Here is a 22,361-nt window from a genome sequence, read left to right on the forward strand (position 1 = left end):
AGCCCTAGACTAGCACTAACACTAGCCCTAGACTAGCACTAACACTAGCCCTAGACTAGCACTAACACCAGCCCCACCCTAGCACCAACACTAGCCCTAGACTAGCACTAACACTAGCCCCACCCTAGCACTAACACTAACCCCACCCTAGCACTAACACTAGCCCTAGACTAGCACTAACACTAGCCCTAGACTAGCACTAACACTAGCCCTAGACTAGCACTAACACTAGCCCTAGACTAGCACTAACACTAGCCCTAGACTAGCACTAACACTAGCCCTAGACTAGCACTAACACCAGCCCCACCCTAGCACTAACACTAGCCCTAGACTAGCACTAACACTAGCCCTAGACTAGCACTAACACTAGCCCTAGACTAGCACTAACACTAGCCCTAGACTAGCACTAACACTAGCCCTAGACTAGCACTAACACTAGCCCTAGACTAGCACTAACACTAGCCCTAGACTAGCACTAACACTAGCCCTAGACTAGCACTAACACTAGCCCTAAACTAGCACTAACACTAGCCCTAGACTAGCACCAACACTAGCCCTAGACTAGCACTAACACCAGCCCCACCCTAGCACTTACACTAGCCCCACCCTAGCACTAACACTAGCCCTAGACTAGCACTAACACTAGCCCTAGACTAGCACTAACACTAGCCCTAGACTAGCACTAACACTAGCCCTAGACTAGCACTAACACTAGCCCCACCCTAGCACTTACACTAGCCCCACCCTAGCACTAACACTAGCCCTAGACTAGCACTAACACTAGCCCTAGACTAGCACTAACACTAGCCCTAGACTAGCACTAACACTAGCCCCACCCTAGCACTAACACTAGCCCTAGACTATCACTAACACTAGCCCTAGACTAGCACTAACACTAGCCCTAGACTAGCACTAACACTAGCCCTAGACTAGCACTAACACTAGCTCTAGACTAGCACTAACACTAGCCCTAGACTAGCACTAACCCTAGCCCCACCCTAGCACTAACACTAGCCCTAGACTAGCACTAACACTAGCTCTAGACTAGCACTAACACTAGCTCTAGACTAGCACTAACCCTAGCCCCACCCTAGCACTAACACTAGCCCTAGACTAGCACTAACACTAGGCCCACTCTAGCACTAACACTAGCCCTAGACTAGCACCAACACTAGCCCTAGACTAGCACTAACACCAGCCCCACCCTAGCACTTACACTAGCCCCACCCTAGCACTAACACTAGCCCTAGACTAGCACTAACACTAGCCCTAGACTAGCACTAACACTAGCCCTAGACTAGCACTAACACTAGCCCTAGACTAGCACTAACACTAGCCCTAGACTAGCACTAACACTAGCCCCACCCTAGCACTTACACTAGCCCCACCCTAGCACTAACACTAGCCCTAGACTAGCACTAACACTAGCCCTAGACTAGCACTAACACTAGCCCTAGACTAGTACTAACACTAGCCCCACCCTAGCACTAACACTAGCCCTAGACTATCACTAACACTAGCCCTAGACTAGCACTAACACTAGCCCTAGACTAGCACTAACACTAGCCCTAGACTAGCACTAACACTAGCTCTAGACTAGCACTAACACTAGCCCTAGACTAGCACTAACCCTAGCCCCACCCTAGCACTAACACTAGCCCTATACTAGCACTAACACTAGCCTTAGACTAGCACTAACACTAGCCTTAGACTAGCACTAACACTAGCCCTAGACTAGCACTAACACTAGCCCTAGACTAGCACTAACACTAGCCCTAGACTAGCACTAACACCAGCCCTAGACTAGCACTAACACTAGCTCTAGACTAGCACTAACACTAGCTCTAGACTAGCACTAACCCTAGCCCCACCCTAGCACTAACACTAGCCCTAGACTAGCACTAACACTAGGCCCACTCTAGCACTAACACTAGCCCTAGATTAGCACTAACACTAGCCCTAGACTAGCACTAACACTAGCCCCAGACTAGCACTAACACTAGTGTAGAGGTGTTAACTACGCACTGTTGGGTAACCTGAATTGCCACCAGGTATCAAAGGGGCAGTGCAGCGTTACCTCTGTGTACATAACGGTTGGGGTCAGACGAGGTGAAGTAGTTCGTAGCCACAGTTGGGGAGAACCAATCAGCCAGTTCCACGTGTGAGTATGGGATTGGTTAGACCTGGTCACAAACGGGTATAAGAAGGGTGACCGCGCAGAACGCGGGGAGTTCTCTCCCTAAACGAAGACCGAAGCCCAGGCTGAAGATAGCCAGGACCCTGGACCCAGCCTTCCAGCCTTTCTGAGGGCTAAGGCTCGGCATACCCAGTGGTCAGGACCCGCCGGGCCAGCAGTGGGTCAGATAGCCTCCCCTAGGTCCCAGCCGGAGGACCCTGGAATAGGGTAGCGGTAGACGTGTGAGTCCCGCCAAGCTAGGAGGCTGTACCTCCTTAGGTATCAAGGAGACCTGTGTGTAGGTCACGCTGAGTCCGGAGGCTGTACCTCCTTCGGGTATCGGGTGAGGGGACCGTATACCCCTCTGTGTGTTAAGGACTGTGTGGGAAAGGAATTACAATAAACAGAGTGTGCCTCAAAAGAAGTTTATTCGTCTTTATAAACACTACACTCGCCCCACCCTAGCACTAACACTAACCCTAGACTAGCACTAACACTAGCCCTAGACTAGCACTAACACTAGCCCTAGACTAGCACTAACACTAGCCCTAGACTAGCACTAACACTAGCCCTAGACTAGCACTAACACTAGCCCTAGACTAGCACTAACACTAGCCCTAGACTAGCACTAACACTAGCCCTAGACTAGCACTAACACTAGCCCTAGACTAGCACTATCACTAGCCCTAGACTAGCACTAACACTAGCCCCACCCTAGCACTAACACTAACCCTAGACTACCACTAACACTAGCCCTAGACTAGCACTAACACTAGCCCCACCCTAGCACTAACACTAGCCCTAGACTATCACTAACACTAGCCCTAGACTAGCACTAACACTAGCCCCACCCTAACACTAACATTATCCCCACCCTAGCACTAACACTAGCCCTAGACTAGCACTAACACTAGCCCTAGACTAGCACTAACACTAGCCCTAGACTAGCACTAACACTAGCCCTAGACTAGCACTAACACCAGCCCCACCCTAGCGCTAACATTAGCACCACCCTAGCACTAACACTAGCCCTAGACTAGCACTAACACTAGCCCTAGACTAGCACTAACACCAGCCCCACCCTAGCACTAACACTAGCCCTAGACTAGCACTAACACTAGCCCTAGACTAGCACTAACACCAGCCCTAGACTAGCACTAACACTAGCCCTAGACTAGCACTAACACTAGCCCTAGACTAGCACTAACACTAGCCCTAGACTAGCACTAACACTAGCCCTAGACTAGCACTAACACTAGCCCTAGACTAGCACTAACACTAGCCCTAGACTAGCACTAACACCAGCCCCACCCTAGCACTAACACTAGCCCTAGACTAGCACTAACACTAGCCCTAGACTAGCACTAACACTAGCCCTAGACTAGCACTAACACCAGCCCCACCCTAGCACTAACACTAGCCCTAGACTAGCACTAACACTAGCCCTAGACTAGCACTAACACTAGCCCTAGACTAGCACTAACACTAGCCCTAGACTAGCACTAACACTAGCCCTAGACTAGCACTAACACTAGCCCTAGACTAGCACTAACACTAGCCCTAGACTAACACTAACACTAGCCCTAGACTAGCACTAACACTAGCCCCACCCTAGCACTAACACTAACACTAGCCCTAGACTAACACTAACACTAGCCCTAGACTAACACTAACACTAGCCCCACCCTAGCACTAACACTAGCCCTAGACTAGCACTAACACTAGCCCTAGACTAGCACTAACACTAGCCCTAGACTAGCACTAACACTAGCCCTAGACTAGCACTAACACTAGCCCTAGACTAGCACTAACACTAGCCCTAGACTAGCACTAACACCAGCCCCACCCTAGCACTAACACTAGCCCTAGATTAGCACTAACACTAGCCCTAGATTAGCACTAACACTAGCCCTAGACTAGCACTAACACTAGCCCTAGACTAGCACTAACACTAGCCCTAGATTAGCACTAACACTAGCCCTAGACTAGCCCTAGCACGAGCCCCCAATGCCAGCGGGAAAAAAAAATCAACTCATAACTGTTGTTAAAACACCGTATTATGAACGTTACCCCTAATACTCACACATCATCATAGCACAGACATCACACACACACACAGCACACATCATCATCATAGCACACACACAGCACACACCATCATCATAGCACACAGGACACATCACAAATCATGACCACACAGCACACATCATCTGGCTCTGGCACGTCACCACCATCACCCCTGGTCACTGTTGGTATGGTCCCGGCACGCCGCCCTCTAAGCCGTGCGCCGTGGTCACGTGGCCGCCGCCGCCGCCGCTGCTGCTGCCCGTTGCTCCCGACTCTCCTCCGCTCTTCCACTCGAGCCAGCCCAGGTAGGAACCAGCCGCGTACAGCAGCGTGCAGAGCAGGGCGAAGAACTGTGTGGTGGCACGGGCGGGTGGGTGAAAGGGCGCTCGAATGAATCGGCGGAGTTGAGTGAACGGGTCAGTTGGTGGGTGGGTGAGCGGGGTGTCCCCTCTTCTAGAATGACGCGAGGGAGGGGAGGGGAGTTAGAATGAACGAGTGAATGAATGAGTGCATGAATGAGGGGCGTTAGAATGAACGAGTGAATGAATGAGTGCATGAACGAACGGGTCAGTTGGTGGGTGGGTGAGCGGGGTGTCCCCTCTTCTAGAATGACGCGAGGGAGGGGAGGGGCGTTAGAATGAACGAGTGGAATGAATGAGTGCATGAATGAGGGGAGGGGCGTTAGAATGAACGAGTGAATGAATGAGTGCATGAATGAACGGGTCAGTGTGTGGGTGAGTGGTCGACTCTTTTAGAAGGGGGAGGGGGGGTGGGGTGGGGGGAGCGTTCAAATGAACGAGTGAAACATGAATGATAGTGAATGAATTAACGGACGAGTGAGTGGTTCACTTTTTTGAGGATGACGTCACGGCAGCGAGGGGGACGTTAGAATGAATGAGTGGTGGCCCCGGCTGACCTAGGAGGCGTTAGCCACCTCGCCTGATACGTAGGAGGTTCGTGGGTTCGATCCCGACCTTGACGATGCCTGCTGCTGCTGCTGTAGATAGAAGCTGCTTGGACATGTGCTGGGATGGGCATGCGGTGGTTGGCTGGGCATGCTGCGGCTATATGACCCAGCCAACCCCAGCCTCCTAGCCCTGCCGTACGAACTCACCCTAACCAGCGTCCCAAGTGAAGCTCCCTTGGGGTTTGGGGGAGGGGGGGGGGATACTTCACGTCGTCTCAAGGTGTGCACGTAGCCTGGCACAAGCGCCGCGGTGACGTCGCCCCCAACGCTTAGTGGCGAGCGGCCTTCTGTCGTGGCTTGCGTTGCTGCGCTTACAGACTGTGGCAACGCCAATTCAACAATTCCTGCTCACGGCAACGAACACCAGCGACGATTATTTGAACCGGGGTCTCCCCTAGGTCGACTGAACCTCAAATGGGTGCCTGCGAAGTAAACATCGCTATTCGGGAGAGACAAAGGCGGCCGGGGCGTGGTGCTGGCCACCTACCCCCTCGTGTGCCACAGTTCTGGCCTTCATAGGTGCTGCTCCCCATACTCATAGAGACCCATAGACCCACAGAGACCCATACTCATAGAGACCTATAGACCCACAGAGACCCATCCTCATTGAGACCCATAGACCCACAGAGACCCATACTCATAGAGACTCATAGACCCACAGAGACCCATACTCATAGAGACCTATAGACCCACAGAGACCCATACTCATAGAGACCCATAGACCCACAGAGACCCATACTCATAGAGACCCATATACTCACAGAAACCCATACTCATAGAGACCCATAGACCCACAGAGACCCATACTCATAGAGACCCATAGACCCACAGAGACCCAAACTCATAGAGACCCATAGACCCACAGAGACCCATACTCATAGAGACCCATAGACCCACAGAGACCCATAGTCATAGAGACCCATAGACCCACAGAGACCCATACTCATAGAGACCCATAGACCCACAGAGACCCATTCTCATAGAGACTCATAGACCCACAGAGACCCATAGTCATAGAGACCCATAGACCCACAGAGACCCATACTCATAGAGACCCATAGACCCACAGAGACCCATACTCATAGAGACCCATAGAACTACAGAGACCCATACTCATAGAGACCCATAGACCCACAGAGACCCATACTCATACAGACCCATAGACCCACAGAGACCCATACTCATAGAGACCCATAGACCCACAGAGACCCATACTCATAGAGACCCATAGACCCACAGAGTCCCATACTCATAGAGACCCATAGACCCACAGAGACCCATACTCATAGAGACCCATAGACCCACAGAGACCCATACTCATAGAGACCCATAGACCCACAGAGACCCATACTCATAGAGACCCATAGACCCACAGAGTCCCATACTGATAGAGACCCATAGACCCACAGAGACCCATACTCATAGAGACCCATAGAACTACAGAGACCCATACTCATAGAGACCCATAGACCCACAGAGACCCATACTCATACAGACCCATAGAACTACAGAGACCCATACTCATAGAGACCCATAGAACTACAGAGACCCACAACAACCCACAGAGACCCATGCTTAAACTATACTATTTTTTATACAGGTAGGAACAACAGGTTCCACGCTGCCCACCAGGGATTAATTGTCTGTCTATGTCGTGCAAATCCGGAATTCCATCCGCATAATTTGACTGCCATCTAGCGGGTAATGACAGTATTTGTGCTCTATAACAGTCAAGTACGACTGATCATTCTGAACACATACCTGCATCAACAAACACTTGCATCAGTGACTTCTAACTTTCGCTGACTGCAGGAATTCACATTGTTTGGCTCTTTCGGTAAAGTCACGTCGGTGGAAAAAAAATCAAAAAAATCTAAAAAAATCACAAGAACCAAAAACTCACACGACGTTTCGATCGCAACACAAGCGGCCGTCATCATTTACGAAACAGCAGGCGTCGTCAGGGTCGGGATCGAACCCCCTCCCGTATACCAGGCAAAGTAGTTAACATCTCGCCACTAACAGCACTTGCCCCGCCCCCCAACAGTCTGTCACAGGCTAACACGTTGGGAGATCTTTGTCTTTGTCTCTACACGTTGTGAGATCTTTGTCTTTGTGTCTACATGATGGGAGATCTTTGTCTTTGTGTCTACACGTTGGGAGATCTTTGTCTTTGTGCCTACACGTTGTGAGATCTTTGTCTTTGTGTCTACATGATGGGAGATCTTTGTCTTTGTGTCTACACGTTGGGAGATCTTTGTCTTTGTGTCTACACGTTGTGAGATCTTTGTCTTTGTGTCTACACGTTGTGAGATCTTTGTCTTTGTGTCTACACGTTGTGAGATCTTTGTCTTTGTCTCTACACGATGGGAGATCTTTGTCTTTGTGTCTACACGTTGTGAGATCTTTGTCTTTGTGTCTACACGATGTGAGATCTTTGTCTTTGTCTCTACACGTTGGGAGATCTTTGTCTTTGTCTCTACACGATGGAAGATCTTTGTCTTTGTGTCTACACGTTGGGAGATCTTTGTCTTTGTGTCTACACGTTGTGAGATCTTTGTCTTTTTCTCTACACGATGGGAGATCTTTGTCTTTGTGTCTACACGATGGGAGATCTTTGTCTTTGTGTCTACACGTTGTGAGATCTTTGTCTTTGTCTCTACACGATGTGAGATCTTTGTCTTTGTCTCTACACATTGGGAGATCTTTGTCTTTGTCTCTACACGATGGGAGATCTTTGTCTTTGTCTCTACACATTGGGAGATCTTTGTCTTTGTGTCTACACGTTGGGAGATTTTTGTCTTTGTGTCTACACGTTGTGAGATCTTTGTCTTTGTGTCTACACGATGGGAGATCTTTGTCTTTGTCTCTACACGTTGGGAGATCTTTGTCTTTGTCTCTACACGTTGGGAGATCTTTGTCTTTGTGTCTACACGATGGGAGATCTTTGTCTTTGTGTCTACACGATGTGAGATCTTTGTCTTTGTGTCTACACGTTGTGAGATCTTTGTCTTTGTGTCTACACGTTGGGAGATCTTTGTCTTTGTGTCTACACGATGGGAGATCTTTGTCTTTGTCTCTACACGTTGTGAGATCTTTGTCTTTGTCTCTACACGATGTGAGATCTTTGTCTTTGTGTCTACACGTTGTGAGATCTTTGTCTTTGTGTATACACGATGGGAGATCTTTGTCTTTGTGTCTACACGTTGGGAGATCTTTGTCTTTGTGTCTACACGATGGGAGATCTTTGTCTTTGTGTCTACACGTTGTGAGATCTTTGTCTTTGTCTCTACACGTTGTGAGATCTTTGTCTTTGTCTCTACACGTTGTGAGATCTTTGTCTTTGTGTCTACACGATGGGAGATCTTTGTCTTTGTGTCTACACGATGTGAGATCTTTGTCTTTGTGTCTACACGTTGGGAGATCTTTGTCTTTGTGTCTACACGTTGTGAGATCTTTGTCTTTGTGTCTACACGATGTGAGATCTTTGTCTTTGTGTCTACACGTTGGGAGATCTTTGTCTTTGTGTCTACACGATGGGAGATCTTTGTCTTTGTCTCTACACGTTGGGAGATCTTTGTCTTTGTGTCTACACGTTGTGAGATCTTTGTCTTTGTGTCTACACGTTGTGAGATCTTTGTCTTTGTTTCTACACGATGGGAGATCTTTGTCTTTGTGTCTACACGATGTGAGATCTTTGTCTTTGTGTCTACACGATGGGAGATCTTTGTCTTTGTGTCTACACATTGGGAGATCTTTGTCTTTGTGTCTACACGATGGGAGATCTTTGTCTTTGTCTCTACACGTTGGGAGATCTTTGTCTTTGTGTCTACACGTTGTGAGATCTTTGTCTTTGTGTCTACACGTTGTGAGATCTTTGTCTTTGTGTCTACACGATGGGAGATCTTTGTCTTTGTGTCTACACGATGTGAGATCTTTGTCTTTGTGTCTACACGATGGGAGATCTTTGTCTTTGTGTCTACACATTGGGAGATCTTTGTCTTTGTCTCTACACGATGGGAGATCTTTGTCTTTGTGTCTACACGTTGTGAGATCTTTGTCTTTGTCTCTACACGATGGGAGATATTTGTCTTTGTGTCTACACGATGGGAGATCTTTGTCTTTGTGTCTACACGTTGGGAGATCTTTGTCTTTGTGTCTACACATTGGGAGATCTTTGTCTTTGTCTCTACACGATGGGAGATCTTTGTCTTTGTGTCTACACGTTGTGAGATCTTTGTCTTTGTGTCTACACGTTGTGAGATCTTTGTCTTTGTGTCTACACGTTGGGAGATCTTTGTCTTTGTGTCTACACGTTGTGAGATCTTTGTCTTTGTGTCTACACATTGTGAGATCTTTGTCTTTGTGTCTACACGTTGTGAGATCTTTGTCTTTGTGTCTACACGATGTGAGATCTTTGTCTTTGTCTCTACACGTTGTGAGATCTTTGTCTTTGTGTCTACACGATGTGAGATCTTTGTCTTTGTGTCTACACGTTGTGAGATCTTTGTCTTTGTCTCTACACGTTGTGAGATATTTGTCTTTGTCTCTACACGTTGGGAGATCTTTGTCTTTGTCTCTACACGATGGGAGATCTTTGTCTTTGTCTCTACACGATGGGAGATCTTTGTCTTTGTGTCTACACGATGGGAGATCTTTGTCTTTGTCTCTACACGTTGTGAGATCTTTGTCTTTGTGTCTACACGATGGGAGATCTTTGTCTTTGTGTCTACACGTTGTGAGATCTTTGTCTTTGTCTCTACACGATGTGAAATCTTTGTCTTTGTGTCTACACGATGGGAGATCTTTGTCTTTGTGTCTACACGTTGTGAGATCTTTGTCTTTGTCTCTACACGATGGGAGATCTTTGTCTTTGTCTCTACACGATGTGAGATCTTTGTCTTTGTGTCTACACGATGGGAGATCTTTGTCTTTGTCTCTATACGTTGGGAGATATTTGTCTTTGTCTCTACACGTTGTGAGATCTTTGTCTGTGTCTCTACACGAGGTGAGATCTTTGTCTTTGTGTCTACACGATGGGAGATCTTTGTCTTTGTGTCTACACGTTGGGAGATCTTTGTCTTTGTCTCTACACGTTGGGAGATCTTTGTCTTTGTCTCTACACGATGGGAGATCTTTGTCTTTGTCTCTACACGTTGTGAGATCTTTGTCTTTGTCTCTACACGTTGGAAGATCTTTGTCTTTGTCTCTACACATTGTGAGATCTTTGTCTTTGTGTCTACACGTTGTGAGATCTTTGTCTTTGTGTCTACATGATGTGAGATCTTTGTCTTTGTGTCTACACGTTGTGAGATCTTTGTCTTTGTGTCTACACGATGTGAGATCTTTGTCTTTGTGTCTACAGGTTGTGAGATCTTTGTCTTTGTGTCTACACGTTGTGAGATCTTTGTCTTTGTGTCTACACGTTGTGAGATCTTTGTCTTTGTGTCTACACGATGGGAGATCTTTGTCTTTGTGTCTACACGTTGGGAGATCTTTGTCTTTGTCTCTACACGATGGGAGATCTTTGTTTTTGTGTCTACACGTTGTGAGATCTTTGTCTTTGTGTCTACACGATGGGAGATCTTTGTCTTTGTGTCTACACGTTGTGAGATCTCTGTCTTTGTGTCTACACGATGTGAGATCTTTGTCTTTGTCTCTACACGATGGGAGATCTTTGTCTTTGTCTCTACACGATGGGAGATCTTTGTCTTTGTGTCTACACGTTGTGAGATCTTTGTCTTTGTCTCTACACGATGGGAGATCTTTGTCTTTGTCTCTACACGTTGGGAGATCTTTGTCTTTGTGTCTACACAATGTGAGATCTTTGTCTTTGTGTCTACACGTTGGGAGATCTTTGTCTTTGTCTCTACACATTGTGAGATCTTTGTCTTTGTGTCTACACGTTGTGAGATCTTTGTCTTTGTGTCTACATGATGGGAGATCTTTGTCTTTGTGACTACACGTTGTGAGATCTTTGTCTTTGTGTCTACACGTTGGGAGATCTTTGTCTTTGTCTCTACACGTTGGGAGATCTTTGTCTTTGTGACTACACGTTGTGAGATCTTTGTCTTTGTCTCTACACGTTGGGAGATCTTTGTCTTTGTGTCTACACGTTGGGAGATCTTTGTCTTTTTGTCTACACATTGTGAGATATTTGTCTTTGTGTCTACACGTTGTGATATCTTTGTCTTTGTGTCTACACGTTGGGAGATCTTTGTCTTTGTCTCTACACATTGTGAGATCTTTGTCTTTGTGTCTACACGTTGTGAGATCTTTGTCTTTGTGTCTACATGATGTGAGATCTTTGTCTTTGTGTCTACACGTTGTGAGATCTTTGTCTTTGTGTCTACACGATGTGAGATCTTTGTCTTTGTGTCTACAGGTTGTGAGATCTTTGTCTTTGTGTCTACACGTTGGGAGATCTTTGTCTTTGTCTCTGCACGATGGGAGATCTTTGTTTTTGTGTCTACACGTTGTGAGATCTTTGTCTTTGTGTCTACACGATGGGAGATCTTTGTCTTTGTGTCTACACGTTGTGAGATCTTTGTCTTTGTGTCTACACGATGTGAGATCTTTGTCTTTGTCTCTACACGATGGGAGATCTTTGTCTTTGTCTCTACACGATGGGAGATCTTTGTCTTTGTGTCTACACGTTGTGAGATCTTTGTCTTTGTCTCTACACGATGGGAGATCTTTGTCTTTGTCTCTACACGTTGGGAGATCTTTGTCTTTGTGTCTACACGATGTGAGATCTTTGTCTTTGTCTCTACACGTTGTGAGATCTTTGTCTTTGTCTCTACACGATGGGAGATCTTTGTCTTTGTGACTACACGTTGTGAAATCTTTGTCTTTGTGTCTACACGTTGGGAGATCTTTGTCTTTGTCTCTACACGTTGGGAGATCTTTGTCTTTGTGACTACACGTTGTGAGATCTTTGTCTTTGTCTCTACACGTTGGGAGATCTTTGTCTTTGTGTCTACACGTTGGGAGATCTTTGTCTTTGTGTCTACACATTGTGAGATATTTGTCTTTGTGTCTAGACGTTGTGATATCTTTGTCTCTGTGTCTACAGGTTGGGAGATCTTTGTCTTTGTGTCTACACGTTGGGAGATCTTTGTCTTTGTGTCTACACATTGGGAGATCTTTGTCTTTGTCTCTACACGTTGGGAGATCTTTGTCTTTGTCTCTACACGATGGGAGATCTTTGTCTTTGTCTCTACACGTTGGGAGATCTTTGTCTTTGTGTCTACACGTTGTGAGATCTTTGTCTTTGTGTCTACACGATGGGAGATCTTTGTCTTTGTGTCTACACGTTGTGAGATCTTTGTCTTTGTCTCTACACGATGTGAAATCTTTGTCTTTGTGTCTACACGATGGGAGATCTTTGTCTTTGTGTCTACACGTTGTGAGATCTTTGTCTTTGTCTCTACACGATGGGAGATCTTTGTCTTTGTCTCTACACGTTGTGAGATCTTTGTCTTTGTCTCTACACGTTGGAAGATCTTTGTCTTTGTCTCTACACATTGTGAGATCTTTGTCTTTGTGTCTACACGTTGTGAGATCTTTGTCTTTGTGTCTACATGATGTGAGATCTTTGTCTTTGTGTCTACACGTTGTGAGATCTTTGTCTTTGTGTCTACACGATGTGAGATCTTTGTCTTTGTGTCTACAGGTTGTGAGATCTTTGTCTTTGTGTCTACACGTTGTGAGATCTTTGTCTTTGTGTCTACACGTTGTGAGATCTTTGTCTTTGTGTCTACACGATGGGAGATCTTTGTCTTTGTGTCTACACGTTGGGAGATCTTTGTCTTTGTCTCTACACGATGGGAGATCTTTGTTTTTGTGTCTACACGTTGTGAGATCTTTGTCTTTGTGTCTACACGATGGGAGATCTTTGTCTTTGTGTCTACACGTTGTGAGATCTCTGTCTTTGTGTCTACACGATGTGAGATCTTTGTCTTTGTCTCTACACGATGGGAGATCTTTGTCTTTGTCTCTACACGATGGGAGATCTTTGTCTTTGTGTCTACACGTTGTGAGATCTTTGTCTTTGTCTCTACACGATGGGAGATCTTTGTCTTTGTCTCTACACGTTGGGAGATCTTTGTCTTTGTGTCTACACAATGTGAGATCTTTGTCTTTGTGTCTACACGTTGGGAGATCTTTGTCTTTGTCTCTACACATTGTGAGATCTTTGTCTTTGTGTCTACACGTTGTGAGATCTTTGTCTTTGTGTCTACATGATGGGAGATCTTTGTCTTTGTGACTACACGTTGTGAGATCTTTGTCTTTGTGTCTACACGTTGGGAGATCTTTGTCTTTGTCTCTACACGTTGGGAGATCTTTGTCTTTGTGACTACACGTTGTGAGATCTTTGTCTTTGTCTCTACACGTTGGGAGATCTTTGTCTTTGTGTCTACACGTTGGGAGATCTTTGTCTTTGTGTCTACACATTGTGAGATATTTGTCTTTGTGTCTACACGTTGTGATATCTTTGTCTTTGTGTCTACACGTTGGGAGATCTTTGTCTTTGTCTCTACACATTGTGAGATCTTTGTCTTTGTGTCTACACGTTGTGAGATCTTTGTCTTTGTGTCTACATGATGTGAGATCTTTGTCTTTGTGTCTACACGTTGTGAGATCTTTGTCTTTGTGTCTACACGATGTGAGATCTTTGTCTTTGTGTCTACAGGTTGTGAGATCTTTGTCTTTGTGTCTACACGTTGGGAGATCTTTGTCTTTGTCTCTACACGATGGGAGATCTTTGTTTTTGTGTCTACACGTTGTGAGATCTTTGTCTTTGTGTCTACACGATGGGAGATCTTTGTCTTTGTGTCTACACGTTGTGAGATCTTTGTCTTTGTGTCTACACGATGTGAGATCTTTGTCTTTGTCTCTACACGATGGGAGATCTTTGTCTTTGTCTCTACACGATGGGAGATCTTTGTCTTTGTGTCTACACGTTGTGAGATCTTTGTCTTTGTCTCTACACGATGGGAGATCTTTGTCTTTGTCTCTACACGTTGGGAGATCTTTGTCTTTGTGTCTACACGATGTGAGATCTTTGTCTTTGTCTCTACACGTTGTGAGATCTTTGTCTTTGTCTCTACACGATGGGAGATCTTTGTCTTTGTGACTACACGTTGTGAAATCTTTGTCTTTGTGTCTACACGTTGGGAGATCTTTGTCTTTGTCTCTACACGTTGGGAGATCTTTGTCTTTGTGACTACACGTTGTGAGATCTTTGTCTTTGTCTCTACACGTTGGGAGATCTTTGTCTTTGTGTCTACACGTTGGGAGATCTTTGTCTTTGTGTCTACACATTGTGAGATATTTGTCTTTGTGTCTAGACGTTGTGATATCTTTGTCTTTGTGTCTACAGGTTGGGAGATCTTTGTCTTTGTGTCTACACGTTGGGAGATCTTTGTCTTTGTGTCTACACATTGGGAGATCTTTGTCTTTGTCTCTACACGTTGGGAGATCTTTGTCTTTGTCTCTACACGATGGGAGATCTTTGTCTTTGTCTCTACACGTTGGGAGATCTTTGTCTTTGTGTCTACACGATGGGAGATCTTTGTCTTTGTGTCTACACGATGGGAGATCTTTATCTTTGTGTCTACACGATGGGAGATCTTTGTCTTTGTGTCTACACGATGGGAGATCTTTGTCTCTGTCTCTACACGTTGTGAGATCTTTGTCTTTGTGTCTACACGTTGTGAGATCTTTGTCTTTGTGTCTACACGTTGTGAGATCTTTGTCTTTGTGTCTACACGATGGGAGATCTTTGTCTTTGTGTCTACACGTTGGGAGATCTTTGTCTTTGTCTCTACACGATGGGAGATCTTTGTCTTTGTGTCTACACGTTGGGAGATCTTTGTCTTTGTCTCTACACGTTGGGAGATCTTTGTCTTTGTCTCTACACGATGGGAGATCTTTGTCTTTGTCTCTACACGTTGTGAGATCTTTGTCTTTGTCTCTACACGTTGGGAGATCTTTGTCTTTGTCTCTACACATTGTGAGATCTTTGTCTTTGTGTCTGCACGTTGTGAGATCTTTGTCTTTGTGTCTACATGATGTGAGATCTTTGTCTTTGTGTCTACACGTTGTGAGATCTTTGTCTTTGTGTCTACACGATGTGAGATCTTTGTCTTTGTGTCTACAGGTTGTGAGATCTTTGTCTTTGTGTCTACACGTTGTGAGATCTTCGTCTTTGTGTCTACACGTTGTGAGATCTTTGTCTTTGTGTCTACACGATGGGAGATCTTTGTCTTTGTGTCTACACGTTGGGAGATCTTTGTCTTTGTCTCTACACGATGGGAGATCTTTGTTTTTGTGTCTACACGTTGTGAGATCTTTGTCTTTGTGTCTACACGATGGGAGATCTTTGTCTTTGTGTCTACACGTTGTGAGATCTTTGTCTTTGTGTCTACACGATGTGAGATCTTTGTCTTTGTCTCTACACGATGGGAGATCTTTGTCTTTGTCTCTACACGATGGGAGATCTTTGTCTTTGTGTCTACACGTTGTGAGATCTTTGTCTTTGTCTCTACACGATGGGAGATCTTTGTCTTTGTCTCTACACGTTGGGAGATCTTTGTCTTTGTGTCTACACAATGTGAGATCTTTGTCTTTGTGTCTACACGTTGGGAGATCTTTGTCTTTGTCTCTACACATTGTGAGATCTTTGTCTTTGTGTCTACACGTTGTGAGATCTTTGTCTTTGTGTCTACATGATGGGAGATCTTTTTCTTTGTGACTACACGTTGTGAGATCTTTGTCTTTGTGTCTACACGTTGGGAGATCTTTGTCTTTGTGTCTACACGTTGGGAGATCTTTGTCTTTGTGTCTACACATTGTGAGATATTTGTCTTTGTGTCTACACGTTGTGATATCTTTGTCTTTGTGTCTACACGTTGGGAGATCTTTGTCTTTGTCTCTACACATTGTGAGATCTTTGTCTTTGTGTCTACACGTTGTGAGATCTTTGTCTTTGTGTCTACATGATGTGAGATCTTTGTCTTTGTGTCTACACGTTGTGAGATCTTTGTCTTTGTGTCTACACGATGTGAGATCTTTGTCTTTGTGTCTACAGGTTGTGAGATCTTTGTCTTTGTGTCTACACGTTGTGAGATCTTTGTCTTTGTGTCTACACGTTGTGAGATCTTTGTCTTTGTGTCTACACGATGGGAGATCTTTGTCTTTGTGTCTACACGTTGGGAGATCTTTGTCTTTGTCTCTACACGATGGGAGATCTTTGTTTTTGTGTCTACACGTTGTGAGATCTTTGTCTTTGTCTCTACACGATGGGAGATCTTTGTCTTTGTGTCTACACGTTGTGAGATCTTTGTCTTTGTCTCTACACGATGGGAGATCTTTGTCTTTGTCTCTACACGTTGGGAGATCTTTGTCTTTGTGTCTACACGATGTGAGATCTTTGTCTTTGTCTCTACACGTTGTGAGGTCTTTGTCTTTGTCTCTACACGATGGGAGATCTTTGTCTTTGTGACTACACGTTGTGAAATCTTTGTCTTTGTGTCTACACGTTGGGAGATCTTTGTCTTTGTCTCTACACGTTGGGAGATCTTTGTCTTTGTGACTACACGTTGTGAGATCTTTGTCTTTGTCTCTACACGTTGGGAGATCTTTGTCTTTGTGTCTACACGTTGGGAGATCTTTGTCTTTGTGTCTACACATTGTGAGATATTTGTCTTTGTGTCTACACGTTGTGATATCTTTGTCTTTGTGTCTACACGTTGGGAGATCTTTGTCTTTGTGTCTACACGTTGGGAGATCTTTGTCTTTGTGTCTACACATTGGGAGATCTTTGTCTTTGTCTCTACACGTTGGGAGATCTTTGTCTTTGTCTCTACACGATGGGAGATCTTTGTCTTTGTCTCTACACGTTGGGAGATCTTTGTCTTTGTGTCTACACGATGGGAGATCTTTGTCTTTGTGTCTACACGATGGGAGATCTTTGTCTTTGTGTCTACACGATGGGAGATCTTTGTCTTTGTGTCTACACGATGGGAGATCTTTGTCTCTGTCTCTACACGTTGTGAGATCTTTGTCTTTGTGTCTACACGTTGTGAGATCTTTGTCTTTGTGTCTACACGTTGTGAGATCTTTGTCTTTGTGTCTACACGATGGGAGATCTTTGTCTTTGTGTCTACACGTTGGGAGATCTTTGTCTTTGTCTCTACACGATGGGAGATCTTTGTTTTTGTGTCTACACGTTGTGAGATCTTTGTCTTTGTGTCTACACGATGGGAGATCTTTGTCTTTGTGTCTACACGTTGTGAGATCTTTGTCTTTGTCTCTACACGTTGTGAGATCTTTGTCTTTGTCTCTACACGTTGTGAGATCTTTGTCTTTGTGTCTACACGATGGGAGATCTTTGTCTTTGTGTCTACACGATGTGAGATCTTTGTCTTTGTGTCTACACGTTGGGAGATCTTTGTCTTTGTGTCTACACGTTGTGAGATCTTTGTCTTTGTGTCTACACGTTGGGAGATCTTTGTCTTTGTGTCTACACGATGGGAGATCTTTGTCTTTGTCTCTACACGTTGGGAGATCTTTGTCTTTGTGTCTACACGTTGTGAGATCTTTGTCTTTGTGTCTACACGTTGTGAGATCTTTGTCTTTGTGTCTACACGATGGGAGATCTTTGTCTTTGTCTCTACACGTTGGGAGATCTTTGTCTTTGTCTCTACACATTGTGAGATCTTTGTCTTTGTGTCTACACGTTGTGAGATCTTTGTCTTTGTGTCTACATGATGTGAGATCTTTGTATTTGTGTCTACACGTTGTGAGATCTTTGTCTTTGTGTCTACACGATGTGAGATCTTTGTCTTTGTGTCTACAGGTTGTGAGATCTTTGTCTTTGTGTCTACACGTTGTGAGATCTTTGTCTTTGTGTCTACACGTTGTGAGATCTTTGTCTTTGTGTCTACACGATGGGAGATCTTTGTCTTTGTGTCTACACGTTGGGAGATCTTTGTCTTTGTCTCTACACGATGGGAGATCTTTGTTTTTGTGTCTACACGTTGTGAGATCTTTGTCTTTGTGTCTACACGATGTGAGATCTTTGTCTTTGTCTCTACACGATGGGAGATCTTTGTCTTTGTCTCTACACGATGGGAGATCTTTGTCTTTGTGTCTACACGTTGTGAGATCTTTGTCTTTGTCTCTACACGATGGGAGATCTTTGTCTTTGTCTCTACACGTTGGGAGATCTTTGTCTTTGTGTCTACACAATGTGAGATCTTTGTTTTTGTCTCTACACGTTGTGAGATCTTTGTCTTTGTCTCTACACGATGGGAGATCTTTGTCTTTGTGACTACACGTTGTGAGATCTTTGTCTTTGTGTCTACACGTTGGGAGATCTTTGTCTTTGTCTCTACACGTTGGGAGATCTTTGTCTTTGTGACTACACGTTGTGAGATCTTTGTCTTTGTCTCTACACGTTGGGAGATCTTTGTCTTTGTGTCTACACGTTGGGAGATCTTTGTCTTTGTGTCTACACATTGTGAGATATTTGTCTTTGTGTCTACACGTTGTGATATCTTTGTCTTTGTGTCTACACGATGGGAGATCTTTGTCTTTGTCTCTACACGTTGGGAGATCTTTGTCTTTGTGTCTACACGATGGGAGATCTTTGTCTTTGTGTCTACACGATGTGAGATCTTTGTCTTTGTGTCTACACGTTGGGAGATCTTTGTCTTTGTGTCTACACGTTGTGAGATCTTTGTCTTTGTGTCTACACGTTGGGAGATCTTTGTCTTTGTGTCTACACGATGGGAGATCTTTGTCTTTGTCTCTACACGTTGGGAGATCTTTGTCTTTGTGTCTACACGTTGTGAGATCTTTGTCTTTGTGTCTACACGTTGTGAGATCTTTGTCTTTGTGTCTACACGATGGGAGATCTTTGTCTTTGTCTCTACACGTTGTGAGATCTTTGTTTTTGTCTCTACACGTTGGGAGATCTTTGTCTTTGTCTCTACACATTGTGAGATCTTTGTCTTTGTGTCTACACGTTGTGAGATCTTTGTCTTTGTGTCTACATGATGTGAGATCTTTGTCTTTGTGTCTATACGTTGTGAGATCTTTGTCTTTGTGTCTACACGATGTGAGATCTTTGTCTTTGTGTCTACAAGTTGTGAGATCTTTGTCTTTGTGTCTACACGTTGTGAGATCTTTGTCTTTGTGTCTACACGTTGTAAGATCTTTGTCTTTGTGTCTACACGATGGGAGATCTTTGTCTTTGTGTCTACACGTTGGGAGATCTTTGTCTTTGTCTCTACACGATGGGAGATCTTTGTTTTTGTGTCTACACGTTGTGAGATCTTTGTCTTTGTGTCTACACGATGGGAGATCTTTGTCTTTGTGTCTACACGTTGTGAGATCTTTGTCTTTGTGTCTACACGATGTGAGATCTTTGTCTTTGTCTCTACACGATGGGAGATCTTTGTCTTTGTCTCTACACGATGGGAGATCTTTGTCTTTGTGTCTACACGTTGTGAGATCTTTGTCTTTGTCTCTACACGATGGGAGATCTTTGTCTTTGTCTCTACACGTTGGGAGATCTTTGTCTTTGTGTCTACACAATGTGAGATCTTTGTTTTTGTCTCTACACGTTGTGAGATCTTTGTCTTTGTCTCTACACGATGGGAGATCTTTGTCTTTGTGACTACACGTTGTGAGATCTTTGTCTTTGTGTCTACACGTTGGGAGATCTTTGTCTTTGTCTCTACACGTTGGGAGATCTTTGTCTTTGTGACTACACGTTGTGAGATCTTTGTCTTTGTCTCTACACGTTGGGAGATCTTTGTCTTTGTGTCTACACGTTGGGAGATCTTTGTCTTTGTGTCTACACATTGTGAGATATTTGTCTTTATGTCTACACGTTGTGATATCTTTGTCTTTGTGTCTACACGTTGGGAGATCTTTGTTTTTGTCTCTGCACATTGTGAGATCTTTGTCTTTGTGTCTACACGTTGTGAGATCTTTATCTTTGTGTCTACATGATGTGAGATCTTTGTCTTTGTGTCTACACGTTGTGAGATCTTTGTCTTTGTGTCTACACGATGTGAGATCTTTGTCTTTGTGTCTACACGATGGGAGATCTTTGTCTTTGTGTCTACACGTTGGGAGATCTTTGTCTTTGTCTCTACACGATGGGAGATCTTTGCTTTTGTGTCTACACGTTGTGAGATCTTTGTCTTTGTGTCTACACGATGGGAGATCTTTGTCTTTGTGTCTACACGTTGTGAGATCTTTGTCTTTGTCTCTACACGTTGTGAGATCTTTGTCTTTGTCTCTACACGTTGTGAGATCTTTGTCTTTGTGTCTACACGATGGGAGATCTTTGTCTTTGTGTCTACACGATGTGAGATCTTTGTCTTTGTGTCTACACGTTGGGAGATCTTTGTCTTTGTGTCTACACGTTGTGAGATCTTTGTCTTTGTGTCTACACGTTGGGAGATCTTTGTCTTTGTGTCTACACGATGGGAGATCTTTGTCTTTGTCTCTACACGTTGGGAGATCTTTGTCTTTGTGTCTACACGTTGTGAGATCTTTGTCTTTGTGTCTACACGTTGTGAGATCTTTGTCTTTGTGTCTACACGTTGTGAGATCTTTGTCTTTGTGTCTACACGTTGGGAGATCTTTGTCTTTGTGTCTACACGTTGTGAGATCTTTGTCTTTGTGTCTACACGTTGTGAGATCTTTGTCTTTGTGTCTACACGATGGGAGATCTTTGTCTTTGTGTCTACACGTTGGGAGATCTTTGTCTTTGTCTCTACACGATGGGAGATCTTTGTCTTTGTGTCTACACGATGGGAGATCTTTGTCTTTGTGTCTACACGTTGTGAGATCTTTGTCTTTGTCTCTACACGTTGTGAGATCTTTGTCTTTGTGTCTACACGATGGGAGATCTTTGTCTTTGTGTCTACACGATGTGAGATCTTTGTCTTTGTGTCTACACGTTGGGAGATCTTTGTCTTTGTGTCTACACGTTGTGAGATCTTTGTCTTTGTGTCTACACGTTGGGAGATCTTTGTCTTTGTGTCTACACGATGGGAGATCTTTGTCTTTGTCTCTACACGTTGGGAGATCTTTGTCTTTGTGTCTACACGTTGTGAGATCTTTGTCTTTGTGTCTACACGTTGTGAGATCTTTGTCTTTGTGTCTACACGATGGGAGATCTTTGTCTTTGTGTTTACACGATGTGAGATCTTTGTCTTTGTGTCTACACGATGGGAGATCTTTGTCTTTGTGTCTACACATTGGGAGATCTTTGTCTTTGTCTCTACACGATGGGAGATCTTTGTCTTTGTGTCTACACGTTGTGAGATCTTTGTCTTTGTCTCTACACGATGGGAGATATTTGTCTTTGTGTCTACACGATGGGAGATCTTTGTCTTTGTGTCTACACGTTGGGAGATCTTTGTCTTTGTGTCTACACATTGGGAGATCTTTGTCTTTGTCTCTACACGATGGGAGATCTTTGTCTTTGTGTCTACACTTTGTGAGATCTTTGACTTTGTGTCTACACGTTGTGAGATCTTTGTCTTTGTGTCTACACGTTGGGAGATCTTTGTCTTTGTCTCTACACGTTGTGAGATCTTTGTCTTTGTGTCTACACATTGTGAGATCTTTGTCTTTGTGTCTACACGTTGTGAGATCTTTGTCTTTGTGTCTACACGATGTGAGATCTTTGTCTTTGTCTCTACACGTTGTGAGATCTTTGTCTTTGTGTCTACACGATGTGAGATCTTTGTCTTTGTGTCTACACGTTGTGAGATCTTTGTCTTTGTCTCTACACGTTGTGAGATATTTGTCTTTGTCTCTACACGTTGGGAGATCTTTGTCTTTGTCTCTACACGATGGGAGATCTTTGTCTTTGTCTCTACACGATGGGAGATCTTTGTCTTTGTGTCTACACGATGGGAGATCTTTGTCTTTGTCTCTACACGTTGTGAGATCTTTGTCTTTGTGTCTACACGATGGGAGATCTTTGTCTTTGTGTCTACACGTTGTGAGATCTTTGTCTTTGTCTCTACACGATGTGAAATCTTTGTCTTTGTGTCTACACGATGGGAGATCTTTGTCTTTGTGTCTACACGTTGTGAGATCTTTGTCTTTGTCTCT

General features: G+C 44.3%; 1 protein-coding gene and 1 long non-coding RNA gene across 2 annotated transcripts in view; one reads left to right on the forward strand and one right to left on the reverse strand.

Moving 5' to 3' along the window:
• Positions 1-2,587: 2,587 nt before the first annotated feature.
• The window catches only part of LOC116956148 (plasmolipin-like), a 39,304-nt gene continuing 19,530 nt past the window's right edge, over positions 2,588-22,361 (reverse strand). Inside the window, exon 5 of the mRNA XM_032977627.2 lies at positions 2,588-4,593. Within this exon, the coding sequence (XP_032833518.1) occupies positions 4,420-4,593 (174 nt within the window). The 3' untranslated portion in view covers positions 2,588-4,419. The remainder of the gene's footprint in view (positions 4,594-22,361) is intronic.
• The window catches only part of LOC142923085 (uncharacterized), a 54,808-nt gene continuing 36,879 nt past the window's right edge, over positions 4,433-22,361 (forward strand). The window contains exon 1 of the long non-coding RNA XR_012940506.1: positions 4,433-4,548. This is a non-coding gene — a long non-coding RNA (uncharacterized LOC142923085). The remainder of the gene's footprint in view (positions 4,549-22,361) is intronic.

This window comes from Petromyzon marinus, unplaced genomic scaffold, assembly GCF_048934315.1.
Source record: "Petromyzon marinus isolate PM22_M1 ecotype Great Lakes invasive population unplaced genomic scaffold, UKy_Petmar_22M1.pri1.0 PM_Scaffold_276, whole genome shotgun sequence".
Lineage (NCBI taxonomy): Eukaryota > Metazoa > Chordata > Hyperoartia > Petromyzontiformes > Petromyzontidae > Petromyzon > Petromyzon marinus.